Raw genomic sequence first — 18,334 nt, forward strand, 5'->3', positions numbered from 1 at the left:
TATAATGTGATTATTAATAAGGAAGACAAAATAGCATATATATTCTTTGAAATTTTATGGATAAAAAGAATTAATTAAATATACAGGAGATAATATTTTGGGAAAATTCAAGTACACCCTCTAAAATTGTAATGAAGAAATTAGATAAACAATTCATGGGCATGTGGTGTTATACAGAATTATACACAGGTAACTTTTACTAAGATTTTATTTGTAAGATAAATATGCAAAGTTAGTTAAAAATGATAAGCAAAAATATTTAAAAACATATATGAATACTTTGATGGCATTACTGTGTGGAAAATGTTCATATTTATAATTTAAGATAAGATATTTTCTGCTGATGAATAAATATCATATTTTTAAATGTTAAATTATATATATATATTAAAAGATTGGTATACATTTTCAATATAAACCATATTTGTTGATTTTTAAATATATTTTGCAGAGTCAAACTCATGGTGTTAAGCAATTAGCACATGTTTCTGATATTATGAATATCCTTTAGGACCCAAGCATTTGCCTATGAACCTTTTCATAGCATTTTTTATTTCTTTGTTTCTCAATGTATAAATGGCTGGGTTTAGTAGAGGTGTAAAAACAGAGTAAAACACAGCAAGAAATTTGTCCAACCAGGTAATACTGAGGGGCCACACATAGATGAACATGCAAGGAAGAAAGAAGATCATCACCACTGTTATGTGGGCACTGCATGTGGACAGAGCCTTAGATACACCAGATTTAGAGCTCTGGCCAACAGAGATTAGGATATATGTGTAGGAAATAAGCAACAGAGTGAAGCAGGTTACAGCTACAACCCCACATTCAGCATTCATTAACGTATTTAAATCATGGTAATCTATGCAGGCTAGCTTGATCACCAATGGCATATCACAAAAGAAACTGTCTACTTCCTTGGGACCACAAAAAGGCATCTGCACAACCACTACCAAGTAACTCATGCCATGTATAAAGCCAGTAGTCCAAGATATCAACACCAACCCAGTGCATCTTTTCAAGTTCATAATGGTGAAATAATGGAGTGGTTTACAGATAGCCACATAGCGGTCATAAGCCATTACCACCAATAGTACCATCTCTCCTCCAGCAATGCAATGGGAGAAGAAAACCTGAAACATGCAGCCTGCAAAGGAGATGGTCTTGTATTCTCTGAGAAAGTCTGATATCATCTTAGGAGTGGTGTTTGAGGAAAGACACATGTCAATAAAGGACAGGTTGGCCAACAAGAAGTACATGGGAGAATGGAGATGGGGGTCAGTGGTGATTAAAACAAGGATGACAATATTTCCAGACACGATGAGCAGATAAAGTACGAAAAATATCACAAAGAGTATGACCTGAAGATTCTTAGAGTTGGTAAGTCCCAAAAGCATAAATTCTGACACCACAGACTGATTGCACCCATCCATCTTATTCAATGAGTCCTCAGAAGTGACCTACAAGTTAAGAAAGATTAAGAAGTAGGCATAATAGGAAGGTTAATACTTTTGTAGAACTTAACATTCAGTTTGAAGCTTACTTGAATAGAAATACATATGTAAAGAGAAATGTAAGGGAAATATGAGTGACCCTGCTGTCAAGTGAAAGCTAATGAGCCAAGAGCAACTCCCCATGAAGAGAGGCATCAGGTGCGACTGTTATCCACATGTTCTAACAGGAAATTTTTCTACAGGAGTGCAGTGAAAAATCCAGTCAACAATGTGAAAAATAAATGTGTGTGGTCAGAATTTATCACTAGCAAGCAATATATTCTGTAACAGTAATGGGGTTTAAACACAGAAATTGCATTGAAGGCCAGTACAAATGGTCAGATAGGATGCTACCCTTATTGGAAGCATGTATGATGATTTCATTGAGAATCAGTAAAATAATATCTATGACATAAATAAATATAAAATTTTAGCTTAAAAGTCTGAAGTAGAGAATTGAAAAACCTCAGCACCTCCAGGAGAAAGCATACAGAATGCCATATAAGATACACATAAATACCAGATAAATATATTGACTCAGGTTATTTATTAATAAGTATCTTTCACTTTATTTAGTCAACTAAACTGTTTAACAAAATATTATTGCAAAATTCATAGGAGTGGTGTTTCCAAAGAACAAGGCAACATGTATTCAAATCTGAGCTCTGAATGTCACGTTTACTTCATTCTTAGCACTAGAGAAAAATGTTGATCTGAAGTGCATCAACAGATGTTGAGAATCCTTAGATGTTAAAATATTGTAGTGTCATTATATGAATAAGTCACTACCATAAATCAATCAACAGTATATTTTCTCAATATATCACTTATATACCAATTATCTTTGCTTTTTTAAAGAAGAGAATAAATTACATAAACATGTAAGCAGAGCTGTACTTTGTCAGCCTGGATGAGTGTGACATTATACTTTCAGTGATCATCAGTTTTCATCACAAATCACAGACGACATGCTTATAGTGATCTAATCCATAATATTAAGCTGAGTGGTTGATAATATTTCTCCCTTTTCTCCCACACTTAGTGATTCTCAATTTGTGGGTCTTATCATCCTTTATCCTTTGAAGTTTCTAGGTGGGAGGAATACAGCAGGTGAACAATGAGATCCCACATGTTACATCAGAACTATTTTCTGTTTTCTGAGTCCTGTTTTCTGAGGACTCAGAAAAGTGGCATAAGGATAAAAACAAGGAAATTCTGAAGGCATCAGGTAACAACACACCTATGTGCTATAGCAACATGATAGCAGAAATCTAAACAAATGTGCCTTACAAAGATTTACCAAATGTCTAAAGAAAATACACTAATATACAGCAAAAAGTTTGTGTGCCTTGATAATTTTGATTTTTCACATGGACACTTCTGGTCAACCTGAATATTTCCAGGACAACTTTTTGTTTTGTTTTATTTTAATTATTTCTTTGATTTTTAGATTATAATTTATATACATAACTAACCCCTTCCTCTATTTCCTATAGATAATAAAATAGATCTACTCCATGCTCTCTCAAATTCATAGCCTCTTTTCTAAGTAGTTACTACTTCATGAATATATGCTTATACTTAAATATAACCTGCTCATCTGAATAAAGTTACTTGTATATATAAGCTGTAAGAGGTGACTATTTGGTATTAGATAACCTACTTTTATGCTCCTCCCTGAAGAAGACTATTTCTCCAACTCTTAACATTTCTTAGTTGCCTTTTTTCTTTGTATATTGAGTCATCCTGGAGTCCCCTTTAATATGTTCTCTGTTACTGTATGTGTTCTGCACACGCTCAGGCAGTCATGATAGAATTGTGCCACAAATGAATTACTGTCTAAGAGAGCAAGCTCATTTCTTTTCCGAGCGGTGTCAGACTACTTTTGACAGCTGATGCATTGTAGAACCAAGTTTCATGCAATGACTTTTAAAATGCCTCCTCTAATATTATAGATCTGTGACACCACTACATCATACATCTATTGATGTAAAATATTTTATATCTGATTGATGATATGATCTGGTGACCATGATTAATCAAAACTCTTTAAGTAATGGTACTCAGGTTATTTTATTTCTTTATCATGAATGAGCCAATAGTAACAATGGTGCCAGATTCTACAATGGCTTAAAAATATCACACACTCAATGTAACCTGTAGTAAATATGTACAAGAAAATAAACACATGAGAATCACTAAGTTGTTCCAGTATCCAGAGAACAATAATGCATGTGTTTACTACCTTTTCATATTTTCTAGTGTATTATTAAGCATTATGGATCTTAAGCTTATAGGAAATTATTTCTTTGTTCAAATGAGCACTTTGTTTAAAATATGTAAGCGTACACACATATAAAACATATGTGTGTGATATATACATACATAGTTATTCATTTAGTTCAGGGAATTCATACCTTTATTGTGAAATACAAATGTAAGTGTGTAAAGTTTCTTCAAAATACTTACTACATATGGTTTCCTAAGGTCATGCATACCTGTTTGGTAACTATGAGATAGGCAAATATATAAGATATTTGACATGCTAATTTCCTTTCAGGACCATAACAACCATTTCACCATTCCTTACCTTACCCAAGATCTATCAGTATTTTAGAAGATCGAAAAACATACAATATTCTATTAAAGTGTCACTGTGACTTTTATGTTTAATTTAGTGCTATTTATTTTATTCTGGGTGTAATGTATTTCTATATTGATTGCCCTTCTATCAAAGTGCTGAACTTTGTAATAATCTCAATACTTATATTTATTTAAGTATTTATGGATATAGTCATATTTATAGAACTTAATAGATATCAAGTGACAGATGATAATGATGTAAAGAGTGATATTTTAGTAGTTTCTAAGTTTGTTTTGGTGGCAGATAGGTTGCTATTGTGTTTCTGTCTGTTTGTTTTGTTTTCAGGGGAGTGTGCTATTTAATTTTTAACTATGCTTTTAATTGAAATATAATTGCATTACTTTCTTCACTCCCTTCCTCCTACAAATTCCTCCCAACTATCCTCCCTAAACTCTTCCAGCAGCAAAACTGTAGCTGATAGCATTTTTCTTTTGTAATTATTCTTACACACACACACACACACACTATGTGTGTGTGTGTGTGTGTGTGTGTGTGTGTATGTATTTGCGGATACAAATACATACACACACACAAATATCCGCAAATACATACACATAGCTGGTTTAGTATAAGTTTACTATTGAATGCGGATTCAGGGCTGACCTCTCTGCATTTAAGGAGCTCATCTCTGGGAGCTGCTAGCCCTCCTTCTTCCTGGAGTCTTTTGTTTTCACAATTTATTTTTAATTTGGGTTCTATAATGACCATGTATTACCTCTATTCTCATTTGACTTGTTGGCATCTTTACTATTTATTTCTATGCTGAAAATTATATATTCATTCTGATTTAAAAATGTTTGGTCTTGTTAAGTAGAAGGGAATATTTGTACAGTGGTAGTTGGATACAGCTGTTATGGATTATCTGAAAAAGAATGATCTTCTGATGTATACATAAATAGAATATAAATATGAGAAATGAGAAAAAATCACATTAACTGGCCTCCAAAGATGACATAGAACAAAGAAACAGTTCTAAGCCAAACACATTGGGTATTGGTCAAAAGAAATAACTAGAATAGATGGAGAAGTTCCTAACAGATGACTATCAGAGAGTTGACTTACCAAAATCATAATTTTCTCTTTGGTCACACTTTCTTCCCATCTGATGTGTGCTTTTGAAGACATTCATATTATGTAAAAACAGTCTTCCTTTGAGCCTGACCAATCTTCACTTCCTGACATTGTCCCATGGGTGAACCATGTCAGTTGTTCTGTGTTCTGAACAACATGAGAACCTTGGAAATAATTATCTTGGACATCTCTGAGGGATTTCTCTGTGAAGAGTGATACTGAATGTTGCAAATTTGTGATAATAGAAAGACAAATAAGACCCTCTGTTAGTCAGCCCAGCCTTGGTAACGTTTGTCAACTTTTCAAAGTTATTCACTTCAACAGTGAGGATGAAGGAGAAGCATGTTACTTCCTAGTCTATTACTATATCAATATAAACAAAGTAACCCAAATGCATAGTTATGAGATACTTTTTTTAAAGTGTGAGATATAACTAGACCAAAATCCATACTCTGAACACAATTTCCTAATGCATGGCAACTTAGTTCCAAGTCTTCATCATAACTGATGTATTACATTGTGCTTTATACTTGCATGTGACATTGCTAGGTTGGAAATAACAGAAAAGATATTTTAGGCCCCATTATGTTTTTTAAATAATTTAGCTATACTTATCATGTATGCATGTGAGTGAGTTTGTGCTATAGTGTATGAGCATGTATATGTGTACATATATAAAAACATATAGATATAGATATATGCACACAAACAGACACACACATGCAGTTCAGAAGGTATCTGTGTCAATTCTGTTCTTCTACCTTTATCAATTTTCTGCAGGTTGCTCTCAGGTTGTCAGATTTGTATTGGCATTTAATTTTTATTTTAGTAAATAAATCTTGCCTGAGGATCAAAAAAGTAAAACAGCCATACCGGCCAGCCTTACAGGCTAGGTAGCAATGACACTCACCTTTAATCACAGTAGCCACAATACCACACACCTTTAATCACAGTAGCAACACTAAAGTGCCATAGAAACAAGGTGGTAGTGGTGCATGCCCCTAATTCCAAAACTAGAGAGAATTATAAAACAAGAGGGGATAGCTCTTAGTCTCTGTCTCATTCTGAGGTTCCCTGGAGGCAGGATTACCAATTTTGGACTGAGATAGAAGAAAGAGATAGTGACCAGCTCCTTTAATTTTCTGGTCTTCAGATTGAACACCAATAACAATTTCTGCATTTGTATTAATTGTTCTTCAATTTGGCATCCAACATGGGGCTCAAACCCATGACCCTAGAAACAGGAGTCCAATGTTCTACCAGCTGAGCTAGATGAGCTCCTGCCAGTACCTTCATCAGGAAGCAATACTCTAAATAATTTAAAAAATGGGGTGAGGCCAGCCACTAAAGCCTCACCTTTAATACTAGACATATCACTTAGAAGTTTAAGACTCATGAAGTCAGGAAACCATAGAGATATACAGTAAAGATAGATTTAGAAGAAAAAGTTTCTATACAGTTTTACAGTGTGCTTAAAATATATGTAGGCTGCTCTCTCTTCCTATCCCATCCAGCTTACATCCAGATCCCCCCACCCCCTGTCTCCCTCCCTCCCTCTCCGAAGCATAGGGAAAAGGGGAGGGCGGTAGCTCCTTTGTCCCCATAGCCTGCCTGCAGCAAGCAGGGTGGGCCCTTTGTTTGCAAGCTAACAAAGCAGCACGGAGTTTCGATCTGGGCACCAAGTGAAACAGCATTGTGGTGAGTGAGTACTGCGGCACCCAGGAACAGCCAGCCTACACTTCCTGGTCATCCTACAGGGGCTATACTGCCCGATACCTCCTCTCTCTTCCTATCCCATCCAGCTTACATCCAGATCCCCCCACCCCCTGTCTCCCTCCCTCCCTCCCTTCTTTGACGGCATAGCACCTCCCAGATCAGCCTGCTTGGGCACTGGGACCGAACCCAAAGCTTAGGGAAAAGGGGAGGGCGATAGCTCCTTTGTCTCCATAGGTGCCTGCAGCAAGCAAGGTGGGCCCTTTGTTTGCGCTAACCAAGCAGCAAGGAGATCCGATCTGGACACCAGGAGAAACATCACTGGGGAGTGACATCACTGGGAAGGTACATCAGTGGGCAAGAAGACCTGATCCTATAAAAGAAGATCCATAGGAGAGTATTGGGAGGAAGAGATGGAGAGATGCCAATGCAAGAATTAACCCAACAATCTGAAGAACAACACGAAACCACCAGAAGCCAGCGACCTCACAACAGGAGGACATGATACCTTAATCAAGAAGAAGTAGAAAAAACTGACTTCATGAAAGTGATTGACACCCTTAAACAGCATATAAAAAACGCCCTTATAGAAATGGATGAGAAGTATAACAGAAAGTTCGAGTAATTGAGTAAATCAGTGAATGATATCCTAGGAAACCAAAGAAAAACAATCAAGCAGATAATGGAAACAGTTCATGACTTGAAAACTGAAATGGAGGCAAAGAAGAAAACACAAACAGAGGGCCATCTGGACATGGAAAATCTAGGTAAACGAATAGAGACTACAGAAACAAGCATAACCAGCAGAATACAAGAGATAGAAGAAAGAATCTCAGATTCTGAGGATAACATAGAGAAAATAAACGCACTGATCAAAGAAAATAGCAAGTCCAACAAACTCTCATCACAAAACATTCAGGAAATATGGGACACAATAAAAAGACCAAACCTAAGAATAATTGGAGTAGAAGAAGGAGAAGTACAGCTCAACGGTCCAGAAAATATACTTAATAAAATTATAGAAGAAAACTTTCCCAACCTGAAGAAGGATGTACCTATGAAGGTTCAAGAAGCATACAGAACACCAAATAGGCTGGATCAAAAAAAAAAAAACATCCCCTCGCCATATAATAATCAAAACACAAAATATACAGAATAAAGAAAGAATATTAAGAGCTGCAAAGGAAAAAGGCCAAGTTACTTATACAGGTAAACCTATCAGACTTACACCTGACTTCTCTATGGAAACCAAGAAAGCCAGAAGGTCCTGGATAGAAGTACTTCAAAAACTAAGAGACCATGGATGCAAGCCCAGACTACTATATCCAGCCAAGCTTTCGTTCACTATCAATGGAGAAAACAGAATTTTCCAGGATAAAAACAAATTTACACAATACATAGCCACAAATCCAGCCTTACAGAAAATAATAGAAGGAAAATCACTAACCAAGGAGTCCAACAATGACCACAATAACTCAGACATCTAGAGACCCTTCACCAGCGCAACTCAAAAAAGGGAAACACACAAACCCTACTACTAAAAAAGTGACAGGAGTTAGCAACCACTGGTTATTAATATCACTTAATGTCAATGGGCTCAACTCACCTATAAAAAGGCACAGGCTAAGAGATTGGATATGAAAACATAATCCAACATTCTGCTGTCTACAAGAAACACACCTCAACCACAAAGACAGGCACCTACTCAGAGTAAAGGGCTGGGAAAAGGCTTATCAAGCAAATGGACCTAAGAAACAAGCAGGTGTGGCCATACTAATTTCTAACAAAGTTGACTTCAAACTTAAATCAATCAGAAGAGATGGAGAGGGACATTTTATACTCATAACAGGAACAATTCATTAGGAAGAAGTCTCAATCCTGAATATCTATGCCCCTAATATAAAAGCACCCATGTACGTAAAAGAAACATTGCTAAAATTCAAGGCAGCCATCAAACCGCACACACTAATAGTAGGAGACTTCAACACTCCTCTCTCACCAATGGACAGGTCAATCAGACAGAAACCTAACAGAGAAATTAGAGAATTAATGGAGGTAATGAAGCAAATGGACTTAACAGACATCTATAGATTATTCCACCCAAAGAGGAAAGAATATACCTTTTTCTCGGCAGCTCATGGAACCGTCTCGAAAATTGACCACATACTCGGCAACAAAGATAACTTACACAATTACAAAAAAAATATCACTAACCACCTGTGTCTTATCAGATCACCATGGATTAAAGTTAGAATTCAACAACAATGCTACCCCCAGAAGGCCTACAAACTCAGGGAAACTGAACAGTCAACTACTGAACCATACCTGGATTAAGGAAGAAATAAAGAAAGAAATTAAAGTCTTCCTTGAATTCAATGAAAATAAAGAAACAACATACTCGAACTTATGGGACGCTATGAAAGCAGTCCTAAGAGGAAAGTTCATAGCACTAAGTGCCCACTTAAAGAAAACAGAGAAAGCACATATTGGAGACTTAACAGCCCACCTGAAAGCTCTAGAAAAAAAAGAAGCAGACTCACCTAGGAGGAGTACGAGACTGGAAATAATCAAACTGAGGGCTGAAATCAACAAAATAGAAACACAGAAAACAATCAAAGAATCAATCAATCAAAAAGCTGGTTCTTGGAGAAAATCAACAAGTTGACAAACCCCTATCCAAACTAGTCAAACGGCAGAGAGAAAATTTGCAAATTAATAAGATCAGAAATGAAAAGGGGGACATAACCACAAACACAGAGGAAATTCAGAGAGTCATTAGATCTTACTACAAAAGCCTGTATGCCACAAAACTGGAAAATGTAAAAGAAATAGACACATTTTCAGATAAATACCATTTACCAAAATTAAACCAGGACCAGGTGAACAATCTAAACAGACCTGACAGTCGCGAAGAATTAGAAGCTGTTATCAAAAACCTCCCTACCAAAAAAAGCCAGGGCCAGATGGTTTCAATGTGGAATTCTACCAGAATTCCAAGAAGACCTAATACCAATACTCCTTAATGTATTCCACAATACGGAAACAGAAGGGAAATTACCAAATTCCTTTTATGAAGCTACAGTTACTCTGATACCAAAACCACACAAAGACTCAACCAGGAAAGAGAATTACAGGCCAATCTCACTCATGAATATCGACGCAAAAATCCTCAACAAAATACTGGCAAACCGGATCCAAGAACACATCCGAAAAATTATCCATTAGGATCAAGTAGGCTTCATTCCTGAGATGCAGGGCTGGTTCAACATACGAAAATCTATCAATGTAATCCATCATATATAAACTGAAAGAAAAAAACCATATGATCATTTCATTAGATGCTAAAAAGGCATTTGACAAAATTCAACATCCATTTATGTTAAAAGTCTTGGAGAGATTAGGGATACAAGGGTCATACCTAAATATAATAAAAGCTATATACAGCAAGCCGACAGCTAACATCAAATTAAACGAAGAGAAACTCATAGCCATCCCGCTTAACTCAGGAACACGACAAGGCTGTACACTCTCTCCATACCTCTTCAATATAGTGCTTGAAGTTCTAGCAACAGCAATAAGACAACATAATGGGATCAAGGGGATTCGAATCAGAAAGGAAGAAGTTAAACTTTCATTATTTGCAGATGATATGATAGTGTACTTAAGCGACCCCAAAACTCCACCAAAGAACTATTACAGCTAATAAACAGCTTTAGTAATGTGGCAGGATACAAGATCAACTCCAAAAAATCAGTCGCCCTCTTATACACAAAGGATATGGAAGCAGAGAGGGAAATCAGAGAAGCTTCTCCATTCATGATAGCCACAAACAGCATAAAATATCTTGGGGTAAATCTAACCAAGGAAGTGAAAGATCTATTTGACAAGAACTTTAAGGCATTGAAGAAAGAAATTGAAGAGGATAACAAAAAATGGATGGACCTCCCTTGCTCTTGGATTGGGAGGATCAACATAGTAAAAATGAAAATTCTACCAAAGGCAATTTATAGATTCAATGCAATCCCCATCAAGATCCCATCAAAATTCTTCACAGATCTGGAGAGGACAATAATCAACTTTATATGGAAAAACAAAAAACCAAGGATAGCCAAAACAATCCTACACAATAAAGGATCCTCTGGAGGCATTACCATCCCTAACTTCAAACTCTATTACAGAGCTACAGTAATGAAAACAGGGTGGTACTGGCATAAAAACAGAGAAGTCGACCAATGGAATCGTATAGAAGACCCGGATTTTATCCCACAAACCTATGAACACCTCATTTTAGATAAAGGAGCTAAAAGTATACAATGGAAGAAAGAAAGCATCTTCAACAAATGGTGCTGGCACAACTGGATATCAACCTGTAGAAGAATGAAAATAGATCCATATCTATCACCGTGCACAAAACTCAAGTCCAAATGGATTAAAGACCTCAATAACAGCCCGAAAACACTGAACCTGATAGAAGAGAAAGTGGGAAATACCCTACAACAGATGGGCACAGGTGATCGCTTCTTAGGTGTAACCCCAGAAGCACAGACATTAAGGGCAACATTGAATAAATGGGACCTACTTAAACTGAGAAGCTTCTATAAAGCAAAGGACACAAAGGCAACCTACTGACTGGGAGAAGATCTTCACCAACCCCGCAACAGGCAAAGGTCTGATCTCCAAAATATATAGAGAACTCAAGGAACTAGACTTTAAAATGCTAATTAACCCAATTAAAAAATGGGGCACTGAACTGAACAGAGAATTCTCAACAGAAGAAGTTCAAATGGCCAAAAGACACTTAAGGTCGTGCTCAACTTCCCTAGCAATCGGAGAAATGCAAATCAAAACAACTTTGAGATACCATCTTACACCTGTCAGAATGGCTAAAGTCAAAAAGACCAAGGATAGCCTTTGCTGGAGAGGCTGTGGAGGAAGGGGTACCCTCATCCATTGCTGGTGGGAATGCAATCTTGTGCAACCACTGTGGATGTCAGTGTTTCGGGTTCTCAGGAAATTCGGGATCAACCTACCCCTGGACCCAGCAATACCGCTCTTGGGAATATACCCAAGAGATGCACTATCATATGACAAAAGCATTTGTTCAACTATGTTCATAGCAGTATTATTTGTAATAGCCAGAACCTGGAAACAACCTAGATGCCCTTCAATAGAAGAATGGATGAATAAAGTATGGAATTTATACACACTAGAGTACTACGCTGCGGTAAAAAACAATGACTTCTCGAATTTTGCATGCAAATGGATGGAAATAGAAAACACTATCCTGAGTGAGGTATCCCAGACCCAAAAAGATGAACATGGGATGTACTCACTCATAATTGGTTTCTAGCCATAAATAGGGGTCACGGAGTCTTCAATAGGTGAACCTAAAGAAGCTAAGTAAGAAGGTGAACCCAAGGAAAAACATATAGTTATCCTCTTGGCTAAGGGATGTAGACAAAATTGCCGGGGAGAAAATTGGGATTTTGGGGGTGGGGTGGGATGGGGGTAAGGGGAGATGGGGATAAAAAAGGTAGAAGGGAAGGAGGGGGGGACTTGGGGAAACAGGAGGATTGGGATAAAGGAAGGTTGGATAGGGGAGTATGGAAGCACAATTCTTAGTTAAGGGAGCCACTTTAGGGTGGGCAAGAGACTTGACCCTAGAGGGGCGCCCAGGTGCCCAAGCTGAGGTCCCCAGTTAGTTCCTTGGGCAGCTGAGGATAGGGAACCTGAAATGACCCTATCCTAGAGCAATACTGACGAATATCTTGCATATCATCATAGAACCTTCATCTGGTGATGGATGGAGATAGAGACAGAGACCCACACTGGAGCAATGGACTGAGATCCCAAGGTCCCAATGAGGAGCAGAAGGAAGGAGAACATGAGCAAAGAAGTCGGGACCACGAGGGGTGCACCCACCCACTGAGACAGTGGAGCTGATCTACTGGGAGCTCACCAAGGCCAGCTGGACTGTTACTGAAATAGCATGGGATAAAACTGGACTCTCTGAACATGGCGAACAATGAGGGCTGATGAGACGCCAAGGACAATGGCAGGGGGTTTTGATCCTACTTAATGTGCTGGCTTGGTTGGAGCCTAGCCAGTTTGGATGTTCACCTTCCTTGATATGGGCGGAGGGGGGAGGACCTAGGACTTACCACTGGGCAGGGAACCCTGACTGCTCTTTGGACTGGAGAGGGAGAGGGAGAGGAATGGGGGAGGGGGAGAAGGGTGGGAGGAGGGGGAGAAGAGTCGGAGGAGGTAGAGGGAAATGGGAGGCTCGGAGGAGATGGAAATTTTTTTTATTCTCCTTTTATCAATAAAAAAAGAAAAAAGAATAGATAGATAGATAGATAGATAGATAGATAGATAGATAGATAGATAGATAGATAGATAGATAGATATGTAGGCTTGAGAGAGAAAATAAAAAAAATAGAGAAAGTCCTCTTATAAAGTAATAAAGTAGCTGGGCATGGTGGTGCATGTCTTTAAGTCCATCTTTCAGGAGGCAGAGGCAGGTTGAACTCTATGAATTCAAAGCCAGCTTGCTATACAAAAACTAGCTCCAGGAGAGGCTCCAAAACAATAGAGAAATCATGTCTCTTAAAAATAATCTTTGATTTATACTCTGTATTGGTTGCAAAAATGTGCTTAAGCAATGGTGCCATAAAACTTATGGAAGTAGGGGCTGGAGAGATGACTCAGATGTTAAGAGCATTGCCTGCTCTTCCAAAGGTCCTGAGTTCAATTCTCAGCAACCACATGGTGGCTCACAACCATCTGTAATGAGGTTTGGTGCCCTCTTCTGGCCTGCAGGCATACACACAGACAGAATATTGTATACATAATAAACAAATATTTTTTAAAAAACTTATGGAAGAAAACTATGAATATCTAATTTGACTTAAAGTTCTCTCCACAAGATGAAACTTATAATCAACAAAGAATTAAAGACCAGGAAACCAAGAGACCAAGACAAAACTAAGTGCAGATTAAAAAATGATAAAATGGTTGAATCCTAATGATATTCCTCTATTCTCAAAGATCATTGCCTTATTCAAACATAACTGGAAAAGCTTCATCATGCAGTAGATGGAACCAAATACAGGGACCCACAATCAGATGCTATACAAAGAGAGAGATTTTGAAATATACAGCTCTAAATGGAATATCTTCTTCATATCTTTTCCCTCAAAGCTCAAAAACTATAGAAAAATAAATGGAGAAATTGTGTAACAACCAGAGGGAACAGAGGATACTAGGGAAAAAAAGATTTTCTAAATCAACCAAGAAAAATCTTATATGAACTCACAAAGACTAAAACAGCAAGCACAAGGGTTTCATGAGTTTGTGCCAAGTCCGCTGCATATAAATATAGCTTTCAGCTCAGAAGTTTTATAGGACTCCTGAGTATGTGAATGAGAGGATCTCTGATTGTAGTGCCTTCTCTTAGGTCCCTTTTTCTTCTGTTGCTTTGCCGTGCACAACTTCAATGTAATGAATTTCATTTTATCTTATATTTTATTCTATTCTATTTTATTTTGTTGTTATTACTTAAAACTTGCTCTTTTCTAATGAGAGACAGAAAGACAGGAGATCCAGATAGGCAAGAAGTGAGAGAAAAACACAAGTAAAGAGAAAGAAAACTGTAATAAGTATATATTTGATATTTTCCAGCTAAGGAGAAGTAATTAAATATTACAAGAGCAAATATTTTAGGAAAATTCAAGTTCACCATTAGAAGTTATGATCATGAAAATAGAAAAACAATTAGTGAGCATGTGGTATAATACAGAATCATATTTAGGTAACAGTTACTAAGATTTTATTCCTAAGACAACAAATATATGGGCTTGATGAAAAATATTAAGCAAAAATTTTTGAAAACATAAAAGAATAATTTGATGGCATTACTATGTGAAAAATTTTCATATTTAGAATTTAAGATAAGGAATTCATAAAGTTCTGCTGATTGATGAATAAATTTCATACTTTTAAAAATGTTAATTTATAACTATATTTAAATGTTGGTATAAATTTTTAATATAAACCATATTTGTTGGTTTTAAATATATCTCATAGAGTCAATCTCATGGTGTTAAGCAATTAAAACAGGTTTCTAAATATTATGAAGATATTTTAGGAATATGCCTATGAAACTTTTTATAGCATTTTTTTTGTCTCTTTATTTCTCAATGTATAAATGGCTGAGTTTAGCAGAAGTGTAAAAGCAGAGTAAAACAAAGCAAAATACTTGCCCAATCAGGTAATACTGAGAGGCCATACATGGATGAAGATGCAAGACAAAAGAAGATCATCACCACCATGATGTGGGCACTGCATGTGGACAGAGCCTTAGATGCACCAGATTTAGAGCTCTGACCAACAGAGATTAGGATATATGTGTAGGAAATGAACAACAGAGTGAAGCAGGTTACAGCCCTAACCCCACATTCAGCATTCATTAAAGTGTTTAAATCATGGTAATCCATGCAGGCTAGCTTGATAACCAATGGCATATTACAAAAGAAACTGTCTACTTCCTTGGGGCCACACAAAGGCATCCAAAACATCAAAAAGAGTGTGACCTGAAGATTCTTAGAGTTGGTAAGTCCCAAAAGCATAAATTCTCACATTACAGATTGATTGCCCCCATTCATTCACTCAATGCATCCTCACAAGTGGCCTACAAATTTAGAAAGATTAAATTTAGTCATAATAGGAAGATTACTTCTTTTGTAGAACTGTATATTAACTTTGAAACTTACCTGGATGGAAAGACATAAATGTAAAGAGTAATCTAAGGCAAACAGGGGTGACACTGCTGCCCAAGTGAAAGCTAATGAGCCAAGAGCAACTCCCCACGAAGAGAAGCATCAGGTGCGACAGTTATCCACATGTTCTATCAGGAAATTCCTCTACGAGAGAGCAGCAAAAAGGCAGGACACCATGTAAAAAATAAAAGTGTGTGGTCTGAATTTATTACTAGCAATCATGATATTTTATAACAGAAATGGGGTTTAAATACAGAAATTGCATTCATGATCATTAAAAATGGTCAGACCCGATGTTACCATTTTTGGAAGCATGTATAATGATTTCACTGAGAATTTGTAATATAATATCAGTCACTTAAATAAATTAAAATTTCTGCTTAAAAGTCTGAAGTAGATAATTGGAAAGTCTCAGGACCTAAGGGAGGAAGCATACAGAATGCCATTTAAGATATACACAAATATCAGATAGAAATATTAAACCAGGTTCACATTTATTAATAAATTTATATCTTTGGTTTTAGTTATTCAACTAATCTGATAAACAAAATATCACTGAAAAATCCATAGGAGTGAAGTTACCAAAGAACAAGGCAACATGTACTCAAATCTGAACTCTGAAAGTCACGTTTAGTTCATTCTTAACACTAGAGAAAAATGTTGATCTGAAGTTGCATCAACAGATACTATTTTAGTTTCTTTATATGAATAATAAGTCATATATTATCAATCTATCAACAATATATTTTCTCAATATATCACATATCTACCAATTATCTTTGTTGTTTTAAAGAAAAGAATAAATTACATAAACATATAAGCAGAGCTGTTCTTTGTCAGCCTTAGATGATTGTGACATTATACTTTCAGTGACCATCAATTTTCATCTCAAATCACAAACAGGGTGCTTATGCTGATGTAAGATAGTACTAAGCTGGATGATGGATTAAATTTCTTCCTTTTTTCCCACATTTAGTGATTCTCAACACGTGGGTGTTATCATCCTTTATCCTTTGAAATCTCTAGGAGGGAGGAATACATCAGGTGAACAATGCTATCATCAGAACTATTTGACAGTCCTGTTTTTTAAGGACCAGAAATGTGGAGTAAACATAAAAAACAACAAAATTTAGAAGACATGGGCAACAACTCATCTATTGTTATAGCAGCATGATAGCATAAAAGTAAACACATGTGCCTTGCAAAGATTTACCAAATGTCTAAGGAAAATACACTGATATACAGCAAAGTGTTTCTGTTTCTTGATAATTTTGATTTTTTACATGGAAGCTTCTGATTAACCTGAAAATTTCCAGGACAACTTTTTGTTTTATTTTATTTTAATTATTTCTTTGTTTTTTCAGATTATAATTCGGTTCCATTATTACCTCTTTCCTACTATTTCAGAAAAATCATATAATAGACTATTTCATGCTCTCTTTCAAATTCATAGCCTCTGTTTTCAGTAGTTACTACTTTCTGAATATATGCATATACCTAAATATAACCTGCTTAGTCTGAATACTGTTACATATATATATTGTAAGAGTTGACCATTGGTATTAGATAATCTACTATGTGCTCCTCCGTGAGGAAGACACCATCTTCAGCTCTTAACATTTCTTAGTTCTGTTTTATCTTTGTGTATGCTTGATTCAGCCTGGAGTCCCCTGTCTTCTTTAACATGATCTCACTTATTTTTTTTTTTGTTTCGTATACGTTCAGGAAATCATGATAGAACTCTGCCACAAATGAAAGGAATTGACTTCTCAGAGAGCAAGGGCATTGCTCTTCAGAGCCGTTTCAGACTATCACTTTGACCTCTACTCCAAAATAGAACCAAGTATCATGTTGCAAGCAGGCCACTTGGTTGTTTCTGGCTGCCCTGCAGCTCTGAAATAATCACACAAAAATTGTGTTATTTAAATCGATGCTTGGCTCATTAGCTCAAGTTTCTTATTGCCTAACTCTTACATATTAATTTAACCCTTCTCTATTAATCTGTGTATTGCCATAAGGCTGTGCCTTACCTGCCAAAGTTCTGCCATCTGTTTCTAGTGGAGTTACATGGATTCTCTCTCTCTCTCTCTCTCTCTCTCTCTCTCTCTCCCTGCCTTCCTTCTCCCAGCATTCATTTTAGTTTTTCCTGCCTACCTATGTTCTGCCCTATCAACAGCATTTTTTATTCACCAATGGTACTCACAGCATACAGAGGGGAATCCCACATCACCACCCCTTTTCTGTTTAAATAAAAAGGAAGGTTTAAACATTAACATAGTAAAATAACATATTGCATATTACAGGTAACAAATAAAAGTTATAGTTACAATATTAATATCTACTTTATCTTTTATCATAACTAAGGAAAACTATATTATTACTATCTATTCTTCAACTCCATCAAAGACTCCAGAAGGATATAATATTACTTAAATAAAAATGAAGTACATTGTAAGCAACTTCCAAAACTCTGGAATTGGCAGAAACATCTCACTTCCTGAACAGTCACCCAAAGTTCCTCTGTACCATTGGGGCATCCATCTTTACCCTACAGGCCCATAGTATCCAGCAGACTTCTCCATGAAGCAGAAAATTTCAAAGACAGTTCCAGCCTATATTGGCAGTTTGTCAGCCAC

At 36.5% G+C, this 18,334-nt stretch overlaps 1 protein-coding gene across 1 annotated transcript; it reads right to left on the reverse strand.

Annotated features, from left to right (window-relative positions):
- Positions 1-494: 494 nt before the first annotated feature.
- LOC142844944 (olfactory receptor 4K3-like) lies at positions 495-1,436 on the reverse strand. Its single transcript, XM_075963721.1, has one exon. The coding sequence runs from the start codon at positions 1,431-1,433 to the stop codon at positions 495-497; it is 939 nt and encodes a 312-aa protein (XP_075819836.1). The 5' UTR covers positions 1,434-1,436.
- Positions 1,437-18,334: the final 16,898 nt, after the last annotated feature.

Source organism: Microtus pennsylvanicus, chromosome 2 (genome assembly GCF_037038515.1).
Source record: "Microtus pennsylvanicus isolate mMicPen1 chromosome 2, mMicPen1.hap1, whole genome shotgun sequence".
Classification (NCBI taxonomy): domain Eukaryota; kingdom Metazoa; phylum Chordata; class Mammalia; order Rodentia; family Cricetidae; genus Microtus; species Microtus pennsylvanicus.

Excerpts from the sequence above, each read along its gene's own strand:
- LOC142844944 (XM_075963721.1), bottom strand. The coding sequence starts at position 1,433 with ATGGATGGGTGCAATCAGTCTGTGGTGTCAGAATTTATGCTTTTGGGA.